The following is a 23,247-nucleotide window of genomic DNA, read 5'->3' as shown; positions in this document are numbered from 1 at the left end:
AAAAAACCAAAAATTAATTACTAATAATAGTTTAAAGAATATATCTCAGTAAGAAAAACACAAGGGCAAATTTATGTCGATACAAATAAAATAAAAATCTTATGTAAACGTCTGGGCCCTCCATTGGAGTACGTAAAATAAAATAAAAAAACACCAATCTATCTAGCACATTACATATCTATGCTGATTCCTGATCTAGTAATCTTCCTGTTTTGAATTGAATATACCTTTACAGATTAGAAACATTCTTTTACCAACGTTATTCTCCATCAATCAAAGATAGAAATAATGTAAAGGAACACTTAAAGCTACCTTTTCCACTGCAACATGAACACACACACATAACATGTACACATGTATGTGGGTCTATAAATGGTACGTAGTAGAGAAGCACTTAAAACTAGTCCAAGTCTCAAAACCTTAGAAACTAACAAACTTCACTTCAACAGATCACAAGTTCCAGAGAGAGAGAAACATAGATCTTTCAGAACCCAACTCTTTGATTCTCTCTCTTTATAACAAAAATATTACACTCTTAACACTGTTTAATTACTCTGCACACTTTCTGTTTTATTCTACACAGAGAAAAAACAGAGCAGTCCTCATAATCTGCACACAAAAAAAAAAAAAAAAAAAAAAATCATCAAGACGATATTTTGAGAGATATTCAAGTAAGTTTATGCGATTTTATGTCAAGGGGTTATTTCAAAATTTGATATTTTGTTTATTTTTGTCTGGTTATGGGGTTTTTTTTGTTGGCTTTCTGCCCATAGATAAAGTAGTAGTATTATGATATAGTATCTCTTTGGGTTGTGTGTGAAAATGTGAAATAATGAGATGAATACAAAATATTAATTTGTTTTTATGTGCAATGTGTCTGCAGATTATCTCTCTTGCATTCTGCAATCTGTCAAAGTTTTGAGCTTATATCATTACATCTTTCCTTTCAACACAAGACCCAGATGGTGAAATGCTGTTAATAAGTGATTCTTTAAGCTCAAACTTATTGTTGGTCACCAGCATTCAATCTTTAATAATCATCTTCATCAATTGTTTTAATCAGCAGAATGCATGATAATAGGACTACCCTTTTTGTTAAAGGGTTTATCGAGTTGCCCATATTGGAGAGAATATCAGTTTCAATCAATTTAGTACTATTTGTTCTGTTCCTGTTCTTTGTATTGGCAAAAGGGTTGTTAGCTTCTCTTGGGCGTGTTCATCTTGTTAAGGAAGACGGTTCGAATGCGAATTCAACGGATATTATTCGGCGTGGGGAAGATGGTGTTTTGAACAAGATTGAGATTGGTACTGGTTTTAAGATTTCTATATTTTGCTGTTTCTATGTTTTGTTCTTGCAAGTATTAGTTTTAGGGTTTGATATTACTGGTTTAATTAGAGAGGCAGTACATGGGGTGGAGAAGGATTGGAACCTTCTTTACTTCTCTATTGCTCAAGGGTTAGCTTGGTTTATATTGAGCTTTTCAGCTGTACATTGTAAATTCAAGGCTTTGGAAAAATTTCCATTGTTAGTGAGGATATGGTGGTTTGTGTCATTTGTCATTTGCTTGTGTACTTTGTATGTTGATGGGAAAGGTTTGTTTGAAGATGGGTCTAAGCACTTGAATTTGCATGTTTTTGCAAATTTTGCTGCCACGCCGGCTCTTGGTTTCCTATGTTTTGTTGCAATTCGAGGTGGTACCGGTATACAAGTATGTAGAAATAGCGATCTTCAAGAGCCTTTGCTGGTCGAAGAAGAACCAGGTTGTCTTAAGGTGACCCCTTATAGCAATGCTGGAATATTTAGTTTGGTCACACTTTCCTGGCTAAACCCTATTCTGTCAATTGGTGCAAAGAGGCCTCTTGAGCTTAAGGACATTCCACTTCTTGCTCCAAAAGATCGGTCAAAGACATCTTACAAAGTATTGAACTCGAATTGGGAGAAACTGAAAGCTGAAAACACTTTGAAGCAGCCATCTTTAGCTTGGGCAATTTTGAAGTCATTCTGGAAGGAAGCTGCATTGAATGCTATCTTTGCCGGATTGAATACACTTGTTTCATATGTAGGTCCATATTTGGTCAGCTACTTTGTCGACTATTTAGGAGGGATTGAGACTTTCCCCCATGAAGGTTACATCCTAGCTGGAATCTTCTTTGCTGCCAAACTAGTGGAGATTTTAACCACTAGGCAATGGTACTTAGGGGTTGACATCTTGGGCATGCATGTAAGGTCTGCTCTAACGGCTATGGTTTATCGAAAGGGGCTTAGAATTTCAAGTTTAGCAAGGCAGAGTCACACCAGTGGTGAAATTGTAAACTACATGGCAGTTGACGTGCAGAGGGTAGGTGACTACTCATGGTATCTCCATGACATATGGATGCTTCCTATGCAAATTATACTGGCCTTGGCAATTCTTTATAAGAATGTCGGGATCGCAGCAGTAGCAACACTAGTTGCAACTATTGTCTCCATTGTTATTACTGTGCCTCTGGCTAAGATGCAAGAGGAGTATCAAGACAAGTTAATGACTGCCAAGGATGAAAGGATGAGGAAAACCTCCGAGTGTCTCAGGAACATGAGGATTCTTAAATTACAAGCATGGGAGGACAGGTATAGGTTGATACTGGAGGACATGCGGAATGTTGAATTCAGATGGCTTCGAAAGGCATTGTATTCACAGGCTTTTATAACATTCATCTTCTGGGGATCCCCCATCTTTGTATCAGTTATCACTTTTGGCACTTCTATATTGTTGGGCGGTCAGCTTACAGCCGGAGGTGTTCTTTCGGCTCTTGCAACTTTCAGGATACTCCAAGAACCGCTTAGGAATTTTCCTGACCTGGTCTCAATGATGGCCCAGACAAAAGTCTCTCTCGATCGAATTTCTGGGTTTCTACAAGAGGAAGAGCTCCAGGATGATGCCACAATCACTCTACCTAAGGGACTCACAAATGTAGCAATAGAAATTAAAGATGGTGAGTTCGGCTGGGATCCTTCCTCCTCAAAGTCAACATTGGCAGGAATAAAGATGAGAGTGGAGAAGGGAATGCGTGTAGCTGTCTGTGGCATTGTTGGTGCTGGAAAATCCAGCTTCCTTTCGTGCATCCTTGGGGAGATACCGAAAATCTCTGGTGAAGTGAGTTTCTTATATCGAGTCAATTTTCTGTGTCCAGTTTTTTTTTTTTTTTTTTTTTTCCTCCGGCTGAATTATTTTTAAGGTATTACGGTTTCTTGTACTCCTGATGGCTTTAGGTAAGAATATGTGGGTCTGCAGCTTATGTTTCTCAGTCAGCTTGGATACAATCTGGAAACATTGAGGAAAACATTCTTTTTGGAAGCCCAATGGACAAGGCGAAGTACAAAAGTGTTATCCATGCTTGCTCACTGAAAAGAGATTTGGAACTTTTCTCTCATGGTGACCAGACCATCATTGGAGATAGAGGCATTAATCTCAGTGGTGGCCAGAAGCAAAGGGTGCAGCTTGCCAGGGCACTTTATCAAGAAGCAGACATTTATTTACTTGATGATCCTTTTAGTGCTGTTGATGCTCATACTGGCTCGAACTATTTAGGTAAGCGATAGTTTGCTGATTATAGAGTCTGCATTTCTGAACTACTTTGTCTTGAACTACTGTCAACATTTGAACTTTTGAAGATTCTGTGTTATTGTTTGGTTAACTTTACAGTATGATACTGTAGGAATATATTTTGACTGCACTGGCTACAAAGACCGTGATTTTTGTTACCCATCAAATTGAGTTTCTCCCATCTGCTGATTTGATACTGGTATGTGGTCCTTATTTGTCATTTTATGCAATAGATTGTTCATCTGTATGTATTCAAGAATGGAAAACTTGGTAACGTTTCTCCTATGACAAAATGTGTATCTGCTATATCCTTCACCATCTCTTTTTCCATTTTTGCAGGTTCTCAAGGAGGGGTGTATTATACAGGCTGGGAAATATGATGATCTATTGCAAGCTGGAACTGACTTTAACGCATTGGTTTCTGCTCATCATGAAGCGATTGGAACAATGGATATCTCTGCAAATGCATCTGAAGATTCAGATGAAAATGCTCCTTTGACCGGGTCGGTTATGTTTAGTAAAAAGTGTGACTCAATAGCAAGTAACATTGATAGTTTGGGGAAGGAAGTGACAGAGCATGAATCATCTTCAGACAGGAAGTTAATTAAGGAGAAAAAGAAAGCCAAACGCGCGAGGAAAAAGCAACTTGTCCAGGATGAGGAAAGGGAGAGAGGAAAAATCAGCATGAAGGTGTACTTGTCCTATATGGCTGCAGCATATAAGGGGCTATTGATCCCAGTGATTATCCTTGCACAGACATTATTTCAGTTGCTCCAGATAGCCAGCAACTGGTGGATGGCTTGGGCCAATCCACAAACTAAAGGAGACCAACCTAAGACGAGCAGTGTAGAACTTCTTGTTGTTTATATGGCCCTTGCTTTTGGGAGTTCATGGTTTGTATTCATAAGAGCCGTTCTTGTTGCTACATTTGGTCTAGCAGCTGCACAAAAATTCTTTGTAAAAATGCTTAGAAGTGTCTTTCGTGCTCCAATGTCCTTTTTTGACTCTACACCTGCTGGACGGATCTTGAATCGTGTAAGCTTTTGTCTATGAATATTTTTTTAAGTGAAAGCCCTATAGGAAGACCATGTTACTTTTTGAGTTTCTGTTCCTTTGAATTAGTTATCGTCGTGAATTACCAGGTATCTGTAGATCAAAGTGTTGTGGATCTTGATATTCCTTTCAGACTTGGTGGATTTGCGTCAACAACAATACAACTTATTGGAATAGTTGGTGTAATGACAACAGTTACGTGGCAAGTTTTACTCCTTGTTGTCCCAATGGCCATTGCTTGCTTGTGGATGCAGGTAATTAAATAGTTCGTTGCCGGCAATCCTTTTAAGATGAAAGATGAAGAAAATTCAGAATCACACTTTCCTTTGTATCTGCATCCCACTTGACACAATTTAAAACTTTGAATGTTGGAGACTTGGAGTTGAGCAGTTGTGACTTGATTATGTTCGTGCTTTGTTTGTACCATATTATTTTTCGACGGATTTGTTGTTCTGTTAGTAAAATGTTCAGGCGAAAGCAATCTATTAATTAGTAAAAATAGTATATGTAGTCTTTTTCAACTGTTTCTTTGTGAATGCAGAAATATTATATGGCTTCTTCCAGGGAACTTGTTCGCATTGTTAGCATCCAGAAATCACCTGTCATCCATCTCTTTGGAGAATCAATTGCTGGGGCGGCTACAATTAGAGGTTTTGGTCAAGAGAAGCGGTTCGTGAAGAGGAATCTGTATCTTCTTGACTGTTTTGCTCGCCCTTTCTTCTGCAGCATAGCTGCCATTGAGTGGCTTTGCTTGCGCATGGAATTACTCTCGACTTTCGTCTTTGCATTCTGCATGTTTCTGCTTGTAAGCGTGCCACACGGAAGCATTGATCCAAGTATATAACTCTTCCATTCTTTCTCTTTATATCTGAGTCCTGCTCATTTTCTTGAAAAACATCCCAATACTTGACTTCAGATGATGACAATGTATCATAAATATAGTTTGAGTTGAGCACTTACTGCAGTCCCCTATTATCAGATCTTTAAGGTGTTGGAAGTGCTTCTGTGCAGGTATGGCAGGTCTTGCTGTGACGTACGGCCTTAACTTAAATGCACGCTTATCACGGTGGATACTGAGCTTTTGTAAGCTTGAAAACAAAATTATTTCTATTGAGCGTATTCATCAGTATTCTCAACTCCCAAGTGAGGCTCCACTTATCATTGAGGACTCTCGCCCTCCATCCTCATGGCCAGAGAATGGAACAATTGAACTTACTGATCTGAAGGTTAGTTAGGCTTTTCTTTTATGATTGCACTCACTTTGTTAATGATTGCTATGATTATATCCATAAAACTTATATAAAAATGATTCATTCACGTTATTTTGTCAAACTGATTATCCCTATTTTCTGAAAATTATTATTTTTTGAAGGTTCGTTACAAGGAGAGTCTTCCTGTTGTCCTTCATAATGTATCATGTTCATTTCCTGGTGGAAAGAAGATTGGAATAGTAGGGCGTACTGGAAGTGGTAAATCAACGCTTATCCAAGCTCTATTTAGACTAATCGAACCAGCAGGGGGAAGGATCATCATAGATAACATTGATATCTCTAGTATTGGCCTTCATGACTTATGTGAGCCGCCTGGGTATTATTCCACAAGATCCAACGCTGTTCGAGGGGACAATAAGGGGAAATCTTGATCCCCTGGAAGAGCATACTGATCATGAAGTTTGGCAGGTGATTGTCAGTCTTTCACCTTTTGAATTTGCGAGGTGTGTAAAAAAAATTTCAAAAATTGATAATAGGTTGAATTTCTGTAGGCTCTTGACAAATCACAGCTTGGAGAGGTAATCCGCCAAAAAGAGCAAAAGCTTGACGCTCCAGGTGTGTTTAATTGCTAATGTTAAAATAATGTACTACATACGAAAATGGACACATTAGATTGACGCTTCAGTTGTTGTTTTGTTGTTTTTGAGCCAAGGAACTAACAATATGGTGAATTTTGTGTCAAAATGGCAGTGCTAGAGAATGGAGAAAACTGGAGTGTTGGACAGCGTCAACTCGTCTCTCTAGGCAGAGCTCTGCTGAAACAGGCCAGGATATTGGTTCTTGATGAGGCAACGGCCTCAGTTGATACAGCTACGGACAATCTTATCCAGAAAATCATACGTACAGAATTCAAAGACTGCACAGTGTGCACTATTGCTCATCGTATCCCAACTGTTATTGACAGTGATCTAGTTCTGGTCCTCAGTGATGGTGAGTACAACTTTACCCTGAGGATACCTTCCATTACAAAGGCTAGTGTGTTTCGATGATTAGATTTATGTTAGACGATAAATGGATCGAGGCATTTAGGTCGGGTATTGACATTGTGGCATAAGACCTCACTGCAAGGAGCTTACGAGTCAATCCAAAGATTGAGAAGTAAAAATAATGTGAAAAAAATAAAAAAATCCTAGAGCTAGACATTAATCACCTTCAGCATTTAAGTAGGACACCATGAACACCTGCAAGCTGTTATTAAAATGCCTGTGTTTCCAATTTGAAGTTTATTACCAGAGGCATCACTTTGTTATTTCAGTCATGCCTGTTAATGAATTGTCAAAATTATTTGGGTGTCCTGTTTCAGGTCGTGTTGCAGAATTTGACAGTCCGGCACGATTGCTGGAGGACAAATCATCCATGTTTTCAAGGCTGGTGGCTGAGTATTCTTCTAGGTCGAGTGGCATCCCAGAATTCTGAAGTCAAGGGCAAACACTCCACACCTTCAAGAAAGACGACAAAAGAAAACTAGAGAGAACATGAGCACCAGCTGCTCTCGCTACCACCATATTTGACTGGTCAGGATGATGATGGGAGCTAAAGGTACATATGCTATCTGACCGACCGACGAAGAGAAAGATAATTACTCAAGTGATTATGGGTTATTCTTGCATTTGAAGCAGGATTGAAACTGCAGCGTGGTCTTCCAAATGAGTAATAAGCACCAATTGTAATTATAGAGATTAGAAATAATTATGCGAAGCGAAGGAAATGTGCAGTTGAGATTGTTCCACGCGCAGTTTTGGCTTGTAATTCCACAGATGCTAACTTTCTTTAATAAAACGTAGAGCATTAACATTCTTATGATCTTATCTATTCTACTTTCTGTTCACTTAAATTATGTCTCAAACTCTCAATGATCTAAATCTTAAATATTATTAGTCTCCCAAGTCCCAAATTAGCAGAGAACTTTTACTGCCACAGGCAAACCAAAATTTGCTTCACAAATTACTCCAAAACATTGTGGAGAGTCTAGGGGTCGAACTCGGCAGGTTGGGTTGGGTTGAGGCATAATCTGAGCCTAACTTGAATTTCAAATGCTTTAACCTGAGTCCGGGCCAAGCCCCAATTGGTTTTTAAATTTTCAAACCAAGCCCTAATCCGACCAATTCGGGTTGGGTCAGATTATGTCGGATTGGTTAAACTTCTCGGGTTTTCTTTTAGAATCAAGATGGAAAAAACATCGAAATTGAAATATTCTAATGAAATAAAAGAGATTTGATTGTTTGTAAGGAAAACTAAACTTATTGATTACATTATTTTTTCTAAAATAGAGATTCTCAATCTTATTTTTAATAAAAATATAAAGATTGAAAGATATACGAACATATATACACACGGGCTCAGGTTTTTCGATTTTTTGATATTCTAACCCCGAACCCAATCCAAAACCTTGATTTGTTCGTACATAACCAAGCCTAGACCACAGATATGACATGTTAACAAAAATTGGATTTTAGTCTATCAAACTTGGGTTAACCCGACCCAAGTTCCACCCCTACGTGGAGTTTGTAGATCGGGCTTCTCTAGGGGCCACGCGAAAATCTATACGACTACAAAGTGCAAAAACTGAACAAAACTTTTCAGTGTACGCGTGGAATAATGATCAGTTGACAAATACATAGAGGCCCAATTGGAAGCCCAATATGCTATATAATGGGCTTAAGCCCAAAGCCCATAAAAAAAACTTGTTCTTCTTTTACATTATTCTCATTATTTTTTCTTGTTTTGAGGTGACCCCAAAAAAAGCAGTGAGGAAAAAAAATGATGCAGAATTATTCTAGAAAATTTGGGCAGAAATTATTGAACCCATCATCATCATCTACATTACTATCTTCATCGTCACTCAATTCACACTCTTCATTATTCGATTCCACGTGTAAGTTTCTCCTCTTTTTTAAATAGTTGAATTGAATTATTAATTGATTGTGTTGTTTTCAAATTTTAGATTATGGAATTGATCGGCCTAGACACGTGTCGAGTCTTGCGAATAGAGGAGTTGGGCATCTTGTTAGGAAAGGAACAGGTGGAAGATCATCTGTGAGGTATAATAATTTATTTTAGAATTGAAATTGATAGTTTGTTTGAGTTTTTGTGGAATGATGTGTGTGGTTTGGTTTGATTTTGGGCAGTGGCATTGTTGCTGCAGTGTTTGGAGCTACTGGGTTCCTTGGCCGTTATGTCGTACAACAACTCGGTAAAGCTGCATTACAATTACTTGTTATTGTATGAAGCTTTTGAGCTTGAATAGGTCAATTTATTTCAAAAGATCATTTATTACTATAGCCAAAATTACTACCATGAAATATCATTGGCAATATGGATGTAATGCTTTGTTTGATAGTGCAGAAATATAGTCATAGAGAAATTTTCTACCGTAGTTTTCCCACAAACGTGTTTGATAGGCTTGAGTTGATAGTCCTGTGGATAGATTGTTCTCACTTGGTACACACAAGAAAGTTTTTCGATTATCAACAGAGCCATAAGTGTTTGGGAAATATGAAATTCATTGGAGTTATAAACATAAGTGTTTAACTTGTGAGAAATCTAGTGGCGCTGTCTTTACTTTGTATACTTCTCTATGCATTCAAAGCCTCGTCTAGGATCTAGTCTTAACCCAAGTGCCTAGGGTTGCCTAGGCATGGACTAGGGGTTAGCGCTTGCGTCCTTAACTGGATAGAATCTATGTATTAATTCATGGCCAATTTTGATATTACTACTTCTATCAACGGATTTCCCTTATCCTGCCCACCTACCATGTCTGTAAGCTGTCTCCTTTTCTAGTCATACAGAGTTATCTGGAGTTCTGGAATCTGGATTCGAATGGTCTCCATAAATTGAGATTGATATATACAAGCTCTTCTGTTTCTTTCCAGCTAAAACGGGTTCTCAAGTTCTCGTTCCTTTTCGTGGTTCTGAGGACTCTCCTCGACATCTCAAATTGATGGGTGACTTGGGTCAGGTACAATTTTGTTCTACAAGTTTTGTGCAACCGGAATTCATATTTTGGTTTCTTTTATAATGCGCGCCAATAGTTTTTTGGCCTTCTATGATGCATTCAGATAGTACCAATGAAATACAACCCAAGAGATGAAGACTCAGTTAAGGCAGTGATGGCAAAGGCTAATGTTGTTCTCAATCTGATCGGTATGTTATTCTCGTGGAAAACCTAATTGTTGTGTATATAGGAGGTTATGTAATTGTATCATGCTGATTAACTATTGCTTTGATAGGAAGGGAGCACGAGACAAGAAATTATAGCTTTGAGGAAGTCAACCATTCTATGGCTGCAAATCTTGCTATGGTAAGCTCCTACTTACTTTTCTTACCTTCACAATTCACTCATTTGTACGTGTATATAATCAAAAGGAGGTTACGTTACACACTTACACTTTAGCATAGGGATTCCTTATTAATGGATGATATCTCACACTGTGGAAATTAAGTTTCATATATTCTATCATTTACGTTGATGATGAGAACGGACTTCCTTCCAGTTACTTATGTACTTTTGTACCATGTGAGAAAAGTTTGGTACTTTATGCAGATTGCTAAAGAACATGGTGGCATCATGAGATTTGTACAAGTTTCTTGCTTAGGGGCAAATCCATCCTCACCTTCCAGAATGTTAAGAGCGAAAGCTGCTGCAGAAGAAACTATTATGAAAGAATTGCCTGAGGTATTATTTCTGCTATTTTTTTCCTAGCTTGTTCTTCTTTGACTTCTTCGTTGTTAATTAAAAGATATTATGTTGATACACGAAACCATCTATCTACATCGTTTTGCCATTAGCCAGGACCTAATGTCATAAGTCCCACCAATGTAGCACCCCAAATAGGCCTAATTAAAACCAACAAAATCTGCGTTTTATAACTATTGCTAGCTTTTTTTGTTCTTTTTCTTTAAAATAGTGAGTTTATTATTATTATTATTACTATTACTATTGGTTTGGGCTTAATAGAGTAGCAGAAATATACTCTTGATTTTAAACTACCAATATGCGATAATGCTATTATGGGGACAAAACTGATAAGGACAAAATTCCGAAATAATAAACCCAAAAAACCACCCTCATTTCAAAAACACTCTTAAGGACAATAGTCGACTCTTGTCCGAAAGAGACAATATTACCCCAGTATACACAAGTATTGGTGCATACCGCATTAGGTATGCACAGACGTCTGTGCATACCAAGCATCACAAGAAAATGGTATGCACAGACATCTGTATGTGCATACCAAGCATAGAAGGGTAAAATTGAAACCAGATGTCTGTCCTAATTAATAATCGGGAAATTTGGTTTTTCTAGTAGTTATAACTTATAAGCCAAAAAATGTCCTTATCAATGGTTTCAGCTGTCTTAGACTATGATTAAAATTGGAAGGTGGGCCTTTTGGCTTATTTCTTGTAATGCTTTATATTCAACATGCACACTCACTTGTAGCGTTACTTGAGCCTAACATGTGGGTGGGTGATGTTGGGCCATTGAGCCAAACTGGAATAGTCAGGTCTGATACCATCTGAACTCTAGAGCAGCCAACTAAAAACCATAGGAAAATGTTTGGAGCAGTGTCAACACAATGAGCGTGCTCTGACACATCTTGGCGGGCTTTCTTAATAATATATTTGGATTCGGATTGCTAGCGATTTCCTTTTTATGTATCTTTTGTGGTTGGAAGTCTCTTCCACCCTCTTGTTGACAAGATTCCAGTATATTGTTTATCACCGATTAACAGCACATCCTTAACTCCTTCAGTATAATGTTTCGACACACTCCATGGGTTCCATGGTATTTTATTCGTACAAATGTCAATAACCATTATATGATTCTAATAAAATTTAACCTTTACCGATCAAAAAAAAAAACAGTCATATAGATGTAAGAGTATAAGACATACTTTTCCATATCTATATTCTAGATGTTTATATATATTTAAATACAAAACATTTTTACATGAAAATAGAAAAGCGGTTCATTATGGAAACAATTCCGTAAGAGAGGACAATGGTAATTTCTACCTTTCTTTTCAATTTATTTCTTTTGCTCAATTAATTTCTTTGTTTAAAATATGCATTTTTTTTCCAAAAAGACTACCATTTTTTTTAAATATTCTTTGGTACCTCATTCCTAAATCTCAAAAAAGTTGCCTTGCATTAAATTCAGTGTACTGAATATATAATAATTTAATTCACAGGCTACAATTATGAAGCCTGCTGTCATGATTGGCACGGAAGATCGAATTTTAAATAAGTGGGCGCATGCTGCTAAAAAGTGGAGCTTTCTTCCCCTAATTGGAGGTGGATCTACCAAGTATGTCTGCAATCTTTTATAATGCACGAAGATTTCAATACCTCTGTATGCACTTCGATTGACATCTTCATCTGAAGAAGAAAGAAATGAAGAAAGCTTGATAATTTCTTTGGGCAGGATTCAGCCTGTGTATGTGATAGATGTTGCAGCTGCAATCATTGCTGCACTGAAAGATGATGGCACAAGCATGGGGAAAGTGTATGAACTTGGTGGACCAGAAGTGTATACTGTGCGCAAGCTGGTAATTTCACTCTCATACTCTTTGTATATACTAGTTGCTGAATGCCTGAATCTAGAAACTTGCTGAAGTATCAAGCTTCCTGCAGGCCGATCTCATGCATGAAACAATCCGTGAACATCCCCGCTATCTGAAGGTTCCAGTTCCCATCGCAAAGGTATGAATATATTCTAAAGTTTAAATGGATCAACGAAAGATAAATTGCTCAGTCTCCTAAGAATTACGGAGTAATGGAAAGATTATAATGATTTGAGGAAGGGGAAGGAGAAGGGGAAGAATGTTGAACTTGAATTTCTTATGTTTTTCACTTAATAGTAATTCATAGCTTCCTTTGCCATGCTTGTATGTGGGATTGTGTTGTTGTCCATATAGTAGTGCCCTCCTTCCCCTTTTTCTTTTTCGTACATCCCACACTATCTTTTGGTTTTTACACTGGGTATAACATGGTTTATCTGAGTGGATGAGTCTGAGAGATGTCCCGTAAATATGATTCTTATGTGAAGATAGTGGATGAGTCTTTCAAACTTGTGCAGCATTCATTCTTTTTTCTTTTTTTATAGGAATATATCTGGATATTATACATCATTTATTTGAGTCTAATACATATGCTTCTTGACAAGCTCTAAAGACAAATATGGAATTTTTTAAAGGGATCTGGTAACAATGACCGACATCAAGCATTCCTTCACGGGCCCACAAGAGCACCAGTTAATTGTTCTGAGAGGATTTCCACCTCAACATTGAGATCAGTTTAGAACCAAAATCAGCTATGTAGGACATTTAATACCTATTGTGGAGAAAAAGAAAACATTTGCACATTGATTTTGTGCAAATGTGAGCAGGTGAGATCCTTTTAGTAAAGAAAAACTAAGAAACGAAAAAAGAATGTGATCAGGAGTGTTAACTTTGACTTGAACTCGTAGCAATTTAATGTATGTTCGTAGAGAGAGGGGGCGGGGGGGTTATCTTTATTTTAAGTGTAGTCCTTCACTAATATCCAGTACTCCAGTCAATTATCGATGCTGGTTCCCTTATATGCTGTCTCTGTAACTAAGTTTGTGGCTAAGGTTTCAGTTCCCAGAATAACTTGTATAGTTTTATTATCTTTGAAATACCAAAAGTATTGAGCATGTGTAGAAATGTTTCACATACTATTCAGCGGTTGCTGATTATAACTATTATCATGCTACGCATACAACCTTGATAAATAAACATGGCTCCTTCGTTCCATCTTTGTATTGGCCCGTTGAACTCTTCTTTAGGCCAATCATATTGGATATCAATCATGATATACTTGAATCCAGTTACTGTCCCCTCATGCAAGGCCTGTATGATACATGGGGGCATAGGTTGGCCGTGACAAATTTGCTGACCATGCTGTTGCGGAAGTTGCATAGTGCTGTAGCAGTTCTCTGCAATTTTAGTTGGAAAAGGCATGGGTTCAGACCCGACTTGTTCAAGTCTTTTGTTTATTTATCTTGATTTTGTTTTTGTAGTTTTTTTGAGTTAACTATTGATTTGGTCTTCATTTTCCGCATGGCCCCAACTAAAGCTTTTGCTACAAATTTAAAGAGTTAGTTTGAAATCATCTATGCAGGTTCTTTCATCTCCTCGAGAATTTTTACTGAATAAAGTTCCATTTCCTCTACCTACACCGGAAATATTCAATCTAGATGAGATAAATGCCTACACTGTAGATACAGTAGTGTCTGAAAATGGTTAGTTCCTGGCATTCTTCATTATAACATTCGTTTTTTTCTTGTTGTCATTGTGAATTTGTGATTTGTGAGCACAGTATATTTCCTATTTCAATTAATACTGTCTAATTATGTTTTATTTTCTTTTGGTTATGTCCGTGTCTTCCAGCTTTGACTTTTGAAAATCTCGGTATTACACCTCGTAAGCTGAAGGGGTATCCTATCGAGTTTCTTTTCTCATACCGTAAGGATGGACCCCAATTTGGTTCAACATTCAGTGAAAGAGTGTCTCCTGAATCAGCTGATCAGCCATGAATTTTTTTGTACCGTGTTTTTTTGAGTTCTGCTGCCGGATGTTCTCTTCAGGCAGGTATTCATCAGATGCAGGCATTGTTGTATGGTTTATGGGGATATGTTTCTGTTTGTTAAATTTTGCTTCGTCATGAAGTGAATAAGAGTAAAACCTCATTGTTATTTATTTTGTAAAAAAATCAATTGCAATGTATCTGATTGGTATTGAGACACCGGTAGCTGTAGGTTTTCCGGAGAAGGCTTGAGCAGGGAATAATAAAAGTTCTGAGGGCTTTCCATGACCAATAACAGGAATTAAAATTCTCTTTGTTGTTCCTGTTCTTCCAACATTCTGTCCCTTGTGTTTGCTAATTATCTGCGCTTAGGTTGTTTCCATTATAATGTACTTTTCCAGATTACCTGCTAATGGGAATTAATTATTCTTCTGTTCGAATACTAGTGCACTGTATTGTTATGTTTAGCAATGTCTATCAAAGGACATCAACAATGGTGCGGAAGTTTTATCCCTTTCTTACTAATTGCCATTTTCACTATTATAGGAGGAAGTTTTCAATATTATAAAGTTGCCGTGGCTTTTAGTGCATGTAACATTCGATTGAATTTTGTACGATTCACATATCCCCGAAAGTCACTAGAATATGAAATTTCTCCCCTCACCAGAGTTGGTATAGAAGAAACTGTAGATCGTCTATTTTCAAGTTAGACCCAAAATAAATTTTGAGGAGCTTTTTCCTTTTTTCAGATCCCAAAGGCATCCACTTCCACAAAACCTTTGTTTTGACTTCAAAGGTATCTTGGTCCTTCCTCTTGGTTGGTAGCACCCTAGCGCGTCCTTTACTTTGTTGGTCACTCAGTAATGCTTGAGGGAGTTGTAAGCTCCGTGTGTTTTTCTGGTCTGTGATGTGAAATTGTGATGCCAGGGGCACACCATCAAAATATTCCTCTTGTTGAAAAAAGTAGTAGAAAATAAAAATAAGTCACAGTTGATAAAAGAAGTAAAGAAGTTAATCTGGTTCTGGCCATTGCCTTTGCGGCTTTTGCCTATTTTGATTAGTGATTCACTGATTCAGAAGTGAAATGTAAAAAGTACAACTCTTTTCTTCTCCAAGCCTCTCAATAAAGCACCCAAACTGAGCACCTGATCAGTGGATACCATACCAATCTCAACAGGCAACAGCAGAATTTATGAATGAACTGTTTCACGTGGTTTAGAATTTTGATACTCTATCAGTCCAGTTAATCTTCCAAGCTCTGTTATGTACCAAGTGTCATTCCCATTTTGACCACCTGACACTTGTGAAATTTTGCAGCACTAATTGTCTTTCGTGCTGGCAATATGTACTGTCTGGAGTTAGGACGACAGCCAGACATGGGTGCACAAAGTAAATAATCCTAATATAGTAAACAAATCTAAACAAACCTGTATGTCCGTACCAAAATATAAATCTATGAGCTGAACTGAAATGTGTACTACTGTAATCACCAAATTTAGCATCAATATATGTCTAGAGTTATTGATAAATCTATTGATAGTATATAATTGCATGCTTCAAATACTGAGAGTATAACGACAATGATAAATGATTCAGAGAAATTTTGTACGAAAAGAGAAAAGCTGTCAATATAATTTTAGCCAAGTGAAGTTTGTCTTTAAAGTTTAAAAGCAGCAGAAACAAACCCTAACCACTCACTCAAATTCCCCACCTGATACTTTTGTGCTCATATCAAAAAGGGAAATCATGTAAGAATTGTGTGTAGTTTTTTATTACTATAAGATTTCTCTAGATGGGTTCTATTTTTTTTTTTTTTTTTTTTTTTTAAAACTTTAAACAACTCTTATATTACGTTTCCAGATACACACTCATCTGTCTGATAGCTGACTGCTTGTCTGAAATCTGAACAAAATTTTTTCTCTCTCATCAACTTCTTCCCATGACTGAACCACTTTCAAGCTCCAGTCTCAAAACCATTTCTTCATGAATTAAACCTTTCTTGATTATTTTCTAAGTAAAAAAAATGGGTTCTTTAGTTCCATTTCAAGATCTCAATTACCCACCTCTAACAACACCAAAAATTGAACCAAAGATTGAACCTTTAGATGAATTTTACCAACAATATCAACAAAATCAACAACCCCATCTCTCAAATGCAACCTTTCTACAGTCCCAATTACCAGTACATGAAATTAGTCAAGAAGAGCAACAAGTCTATGCGGAATTTCACAGGATTTCAGAGATGTTTCGGTCGGCTTTCGGTAAGAAAAGGAATGGTGAGTTACAAGTTTTACATAATGATGAACTGTCTATTGTGCCACAACCATTATTACAACAAATGGATGGTAGAGTTTCAAATTCTAGTAGTGCAATTGTTGTTAAAAAGGCTATGAAACATAGGTCAGGTGAAATGGTTAGAGTAACTGACCTTGGTATTGAAGACCAAATATATTTTAGAGACTTGGTTAGAAGGACTAGAATGATGTATGAGTCATTGAGAATATATTTACATCAAGAAGAAGAGAATGTCAGGGGTTCAGGGTTTGGGAAAAGAGCTAGAGGTGATTTGAAAGCAGCTACTCTGATGAAAGATAGGAGTTTATGGTTGAATAGAGATAAGAGGATTATTGGTTCTATACCTGGGGTGTTTATTGGGGATGTGTTTTTTTTCAGAATGGAGTTGTGTGTGATTGGATTACATGGGCATGCTCAAGCGGGTATTGATTATGTTCCGGTTAGTCAGAGTTCAAGTGGGGAGCCTGTTGCGACGAGCATTATTGTCTCTGGTGGGTACGAAGACGATGAGGATGCCGGGGATGTGATTATTTATACTGGACATGGTGGGCAGTCTCGGAATTCGGTTAGGCAGTGTGTTCATCAGAAGCTCGAAGGAGGCAATCGCGCGTTGGAGAGGAGCAAATATTATGGTATTGAAGTGAGGGTGATTCGAGGAGTCAAATGTGACACAGCACCGGCCGGTAAGATTTATATCTATGATGGTCTTTATAAGGTCACTGATTGTTGGTTTGATATTGGGAAATCTGGTTTTGGTGTTTACAAGTATAAGATTGTTAGAATGCCTAACCAACCTGAGATGGGAAGTACTGTGTTTAAGTTTTTGTGCGGAGTTGAGAAGAAATCCTTTGTCTATTAGGCCATCTGGTTATTTAAGTCTTGATATTTCATTGGGAAAGGAGACTTCACCTATTTCTCTATATAATGACATTGATTCGATAGAGATCCTATGCTTTATGAGTACCTTGTGAAGCCTATATACCCACCATTTTCGTTCCCATAAATGGATAATGGTGTATGTAGGTTGTAACTGTACATCTGGTTGCTCTAGTGGTTGCTATTGTGCTCAGAGAAATGGGGGTGAATTTCTTTATGATCGAAATGGGATTCTTATGAAAGGGAAACCTCTGATTTTGGAATGTGGAAAGTTTTGCAAATGTCCACCGACTTGTAGAAATCGTGTGAGCCAAAATGGAGGGAAATATCGATTGGAGATATTCAGGTCGAGGGAAACAGGTTGGGGTGTTAGGCCCTTGACTCTTATACCAGCTGGTTCTTTCATATGTGAATACAGTGGGGTGGTGCTCACCAGGCAACAAGCAGAAATTTTCACAATGAATGGTGATAGTTTGGTTTATCCAAGTAGATTTCCTGGACGATGGGTGGAATGGGGGGATATATCCCAAGTTTATCCTCAGTGCTTACCCGCCACACTCCCCTCAGCTCCACCTTTGGATTTTGCAATGGATGTGTCCAGAATGAGGAATGTTGCCTGCTATTTCAGCCAAAGTCCAACTCCTAATGTGTTGGTGCAGTTTGTGATGTATGATCATAATAATGTATCTTATCCAAGATCTTATGCTTTTCGCAATGGAAAATATCCCTCCTCTAAGAGAGCTCAGCCTTGATTATGGGGTGGCTGATGAATGGACTGGGAAGCTCGCGCTTTGTAACTGATAGAACAATAAGGATGCTGTTTGACATGGTCTTTTGAGCAAAGGATGCTTTGATCACTTTTTGGATCCAAGTTACATCCTCATCTTGGTAAGCACTGTCTCTTTTCTGCACTTTTTGTGCAGTGGATATGACGCACCTCCTGATTTTTAAAATTTTTTTTGTAGTTTTTATGTCTTTTCATGATATCGTTTTAGATGGTATATAATTTTTGTACGTTCTTATTGATTACTAGTTTATTTTGTGCCAAACATTCTCCATCGTATTGATGGTGGCACAATTTTATACCATGCTACTGGTCTTGACATGTTTAGTGTTGTTTCTGCTCTTAGAATTTAGTGGATTATTATATCACATATGTGCTCTTTGTACACACTTCTCTTCATATTGTTCGGGTTTCTTGGTGCATTTATTTACTGGATGTTTGGGTGGACTTGTTTATTGCTATCCAAATGCTCTTGTAATATCATTGTCGTTTCTTTGGGTCTTAAGTGCGTGAAATTATTGAATTTTTAAATGGTGCTATACTGCCATGTCCTTATCAGTTTTTGGGGAGTTATTATCGGCATCTGGTTGTTATTTATCTGTATGTAGTATTATATTGCCGCCGCTTCTATACACTTTTCTAGATTTCTCTTTGGTTCTTTGGTTGTGCTTGGTTACAGTTTTTTTATTGTCACTTCTGTCTGGGTTATATCTGTTTGTGTTATTGATGTCTGGTTCAGGGTTTAGCTGGCTATTGATACGTATATGGTTTTATTTTATTTTTTTGCTTTGAATTCTTTTTTATTTTATTACTCCCTGCATGGGTCAGAGCACACTCCATTGGTGACTGCTAACCGTCGTTTTTGTACATTTGTAGGGACGTTGGTATCGAAAGTATCTGGGTGGAAGTCAATTGGGTATCTATTGAATATATTACTAACACCTTACGTAAAAGCATAAGAAGCTGTACATACAATTATGGAAAGGGGGCATTTGACAGCTCATAACTGATCTACCTAACAATATATTTTTAGTTTTTCCATCACCCTTCTGTGGTGACAGCTCAGAAACCTCATATACAACCACTTTGTGTGAGTTCACACGTCATGTATTTAGTGAGGAATGTTTCTTCACCCTCGTTTCATCTGTTACATTATTTTTAAACACAGATTTAATTTATGAGACAATCAGCCATGTTGAATAGGCATAATTCTTATTTGTTTGGATTGAAGAACAGTAACATTATATACCATTATATAATATTCGCTTAAAACTGTTCTGCTTTCTATGTGTTCATCATTTATTAATTTGGAAAGAAAACTTTATAAGACCAGGCAGAATACTTTGAATATGTTTAGACCTAAACAATGGTGATTATGTCGAAGTTACTGAGGCAGATATTTTCGAAGGTTTTTGTGGACTTACTCCTTGGGTAAAAAATGTAATAGCAATTCACACATGGACATGTGGCGGATATGACATTGCTTTTTTATCTACAGTTTTTAATAAAGTGGGTATGCTTGTAGAGCTCTTGTTGAGACCTTCCAAGCAAGATGAATAATGAAGACCAAGTTCTGAATAAGAAATGGAAGAATAATGCTAAGGCAATTGTGCCACTGGATACATGTTCACACGTATCAAGTGCACGGGAGGGAAAATTCGTGCTTTGGGGGAAGCATGTATGTCATATTAGTACCACGATCAAGTTGAAATGTTGAGGGAATAAACAAGTTTCAAACTAGTCCATTAGTGTGGTCTGATGCAGAAGCCATAGCTAACTGGTGGTCTGCATTCTACAGGGACATGTTGGTTTTTGAGTGATAGGAAGGTGTTTAGATATTTCATAAATAGGGGTTGGCAGTTAGGCATTTTTGGTGAAGATATACGAGCAGAAGAAGAGGGTTACTTCTAAACATGTCAAAGCGTACACATTTATTCACAATGATAGACAAATATTAAAGAACGTGTTTAGGCAATGCTTGTGATTCTAATATCCAATGTTCTCATTTATGGAAAACGCCTTCATATGGAAGATACTTTACTTACTTGCAGGGGAATCGATGGTCATAATTGAGAAATGTTTTTGAGAATGCAATCAAAATAATTATTTCGTTATACTAATTTATATACTTTAACTCTAAATGTTCTGTCCTGTTTCCCTCGTTCAATTTAATTTCTCGCTATGAGTTCTGTGTATGGTATAGTAAAACATTAATGGTGCACTCCATGTTGTTATTGTTTGGGTCACTTCTCTGAAAGGGGAGCAACAACTTCGTTTGTTGTTGTTATTGTACACAAGTTAGTAAGGTTGTAGTCATGGTTACTCTTGTTGTCATCTTTTATGCACCTAATTGATTTTAACGGTTAGGGGAGCATCAACTTCGTTTGTTGTTGTTATTATAAGCAAGTTAGTAAAGTTGTAGTCATGGTTACTCTTGTTGTCATCTTTTATGCGCCTAATTGATTTTAACGGTTCTGTTTCTTGCGTTCATTATGGCTTTGATGGTTCCTTACAGGCCTTGTGTTCCTTATTTATTTTATCTTATTTGATTTTTTTATTATTTATTTTTGCTGTTGTTGTTGGTCCATATAAATCATTTTTCATGTCACCGCCGATCTAGATTGAAGCCGCTACCTGGTTTCAGTAGCTGGCTTAAATTTAATTTAGTGTCCGGTAATACAGGAAGGGATTCAACACATTCGTTCCATTGTTTTCTCCCCTTCTATGATGCTTGCGTCTTGGATCTGGCAGTTCCATTTCTACTTGAAAAACAGTCCTAAGATTTTCTTTATCTTGGATCTCATGTGGTTTATCTGTTCAAAACACAGCTATACATTTCACCTAAGAAGCCTTTTGTTCATTAAAGTACCTTCTTTCAGATGCCTCATTAGCGTATCTCGTTTCAGATTCTTTTTAATTTTCATATGGCTTTGGTAATTAGGTACTTAGAGATGATGGTACACTTCGTTATACCAAATACTCTTTTTTAGTTCTAGTACAGATACCTTTCTTTTCCTAAGAAACTTTGAGATGTGTTGGATATATGATTGTGCATTTGGATGTTGGTTTACTATTTGGTCACACATGATTACACCGCCCTGACACTAATTTTGCACTCGTTTTGTAGCAAGCTAAAATTGTAGTTCTCAATGGTACTGGTACCCAAACTATGAAAGCTTTTGCTCTTAGTTTCTTCTCATGGTTATCATTGTATAAGAACCAATATATTATCGAGCTTTATCTATCTCTGAAAGTCTTAGCTTCTCCCGTGCAGATGAAAGTTTCATACTCTCTGAATAACATTTGAGACTCGTGACCAACAAAATTGCATAAGAGTTCCACAGTTGCAGAATCTGGTCTTGAGGGTTTACTTCTATGTATTATGTACAGGATTTTTGTTCTTCACTGTGATGCTGAAAAGGGAGTGGAAGGGATGGAGGAATGAAGACCAGTGATGCTGAGAAGATGTCGACCAAGAAATTTATGTTCTAAGATGATTGTGCTGGCCTTTTTTTGAACTTGTATGTAAACCCAAGTTTCACTAAGGAGCATCGCAAGAATTGCTTTGTTGTAACATTACACGTAAATAGTAAAACTTTGTCCTAAGAAGAAAATACTCGTCGGGAAAGCAATTCATCTAGATAAAATGCATATATGCAGGTGGATTCTCATGCTCAATTTTGTCCCATGTATCTTGTATGTAATAATTTGATCGAGGCTTGCCTGAAGCACGGAAGCATATCAATGTGCACGCTTAAATTGTTTTGTATGTATGTACTTTATACAGGATTCCATTAAGGTAATGGCATCTCTGGTAATGTAGGCTGCCACCCTAATTTATTGGTTCATCCAACCTAGTAAGTGTTTGCTGGCGCCAAAAGCTACTGGTTCAACCAGTAAATTTACTCATCCTTTCGTGTTCTTGTTATTGCTGAAAGCAGTTTTGCGTAATATTCAAGTGATTCCTAATTTAAAAAGAATGCAGCTGGTTAGGGGATTAGCCAACTCAAATGGAATATAAGCTTGCTTTCCAATTCAGTTATTCTAAAGGCAAAATATGAAATGGGGCAGGAATAAAGAGCGTACATAACGAAGGTAACTAAATAGTCTCTCAAATTCGCTCAATCTGATTCATGTATTCACAAAGAGATAATGGTTTCGCTGATAGTGTCAACTTGGGAGGAACAAATGCTGGTGCATCAACTACGATTCACCACAGCATTGCAAGTCATGGATCCGAGGGACGTTGCTGCATTAACATTTACGTAACCAGCAACGTCCAAGGCATAAACAATTCCATTTTGATGGGGAGTAAGGTTGTGACAAGAGATCCTGGAGTTCACTTGCATTTGGGAGATTTGTACATGGAGGGAGGAATTTTAAAAACAAAGAAGTGGAAGAAGTTTCTTAGATTTGGAATTTATGTAATTCTGTTTTGTATTTTTAGTTTTCTTCTTTTGATTGTTTTATCATTTCGGCATTAACATTGTGCTCGAGTACAGTGGCGGAGCCAAGGGGCAAACCTACTATTTGTAAAACTTTTTAAGTGAAACTCTCTTTGTAGTTCACTTGACACGGGGGCATTTTTTTTTTCCCCAAAACCCAAATTTTCCGAGAATTCCGATATGATATTTTTTCGAATTTGGCAAGGATATCTGTGTTTTGATTTCTGAAATTCCAATTTTTCTGAAAAATAATTGAATTGGATTTTGTTTTCAAAATCCGATCCGACCTAATTTCCGAATTTTAAGATATATTAGCGGTCTATTTCATATAGTTACTAAATTAAAACTACATTTAGTTAACAAATCAAATAAAACTCCTAGAGAAATATAAC

General features: G+C 37.2%; 2 protein-coding genes and 1 pseudogene across 4 annotated transcripts; all 3 read left to right on the top strand.

The window, feature by feature from the left end:
* Positions 1-410: 410 nt before the first annotated feature.
* LOC147506385 (ABC transporter C family member 5-like) lies at positions 411-7,706 on the top strand. The gene is given in 13 exon segments (XM_086558557.1): positions 411-671; positions 884-3,134; positions 3,251-3,595; positions 3,697-3,783; positions 3,924-4,619; positions 4,727-4,891; positions 5,179-5,473; positions 5,649-5,863; positions 6,010-6,210; positions 6,212-6,316; positions 6,400-6,463; positions 6,599-6,838; positions 7,212-7,706. Coding segments are annotated over 12 exon segments (4,593 nt in total). The 5' UTR covers positions 411-671; positions 884-1,067; the 3' UTR covers positions 7,325-7,706.
* Positions 7,707-8,619: 913 nt separating this feature from the next.
* On the top strand, positions 8,620-14,747 carry LOC147506384 (NADH dehydrogenase [ubiquinone] 1 alpha subcomplex subunit 9, mitochondrial-like). Of its 2 annotated transcripts, none has more exons than XM_086558556.1 (12): positions 8,620-8,783; positions 8,853-8,948; positions 9,066-9,101; positions 9,781-9,866; positions 9,967-10,051; positions 10,138-10,208; positions 10,452-10,583; positions 12,100-12,215; positions 12,333-12,456; positions 12,542-12,610; positions 14,051-14,171; positions 14,320-14,747. In XM_086558556.1, the coding sequence occupies exons 1-12, from the start codon at positions 8,669-8,671 to the stop codon at positions 14,463-14,465; spliced, it is 1,197 nt and encodes a 398-aa protein (XP_086414682.1). In that variant the 5' UTR covers positions 8,620-8,668; the 3' UTR covers positions 14,466-14,747. The 2 variants fall into 2 exon arrangements, with proteins under 2 accessions (XP_086414682.1, XP_086414681.1); XM_086558555.1 differs by having other exon boundaries at positions 8,853-8,949; positions 9,037-9,101.
* Positions 14,748-15,937: 1,190 nt separating this feature from the next.
* LOC147506383 (histone-lysine N-methyltransferase family member SUVH9 pseudogene) lies at positions 15,938-22,138 on the top strand (annotated as a pseudogene). Its single transcript, XR_015193734.1, has 3 exons — positions 15,938-16,203; positions 16,316-18,514; positions 21,685-22,138. The product of XR_015193734.1 is annotated as a histone-lysine N-methyltransferase family member SUVH9 pseudogene (transcript).
* The last annotated feature ends 1,109 nt before the right edge of the window (positions 22,139-23,247 follow it).

This window comes from Coptis chinensis, chromosome 4, assembly GCF_015680905.1.
Source record: "Coptis chinensis isolate HL-2020 chromosome 4, ASM1568090v1, whole genome shotgun sequence".
Classification (NCBI taxonomy): Eukaryota; Viridiplantae; Streptophyta; class Magnoliopsida; order Ranunculales; family Ranunculaceae; genus Coptis; species Coptis chinensis.
Note: the sequence above shows the minus strand (reverse complement) of the source record. Positions and strands in the feature narration are given on the sequence as shown.

Excerpts from the sequence above, each read along its gene's own strand:
- LOC147506384 (XM_086558555.1), top strand. The coding sequence starts at position 8,669 with ATGATGCAGAATTATTCTAGAAAATTTGGGCAGAAATTATTGAACCCA. Across the intron at positions 8,784-8,852 it reads TTCATTATTCGATTCCACGT|ATTATGGAATTGATCGGCCT; the intron begins GTAAGTTTCTCC and ends TTCAAATTTTAG. Across the intron at positions 10,209-10,451 it reads TGGCTGCAAATCTTGCTATG|ATTGCTAAAGAACATGGTGG; the intron begins GTAAGCTCCTAC and ends TACTTTATGCAG.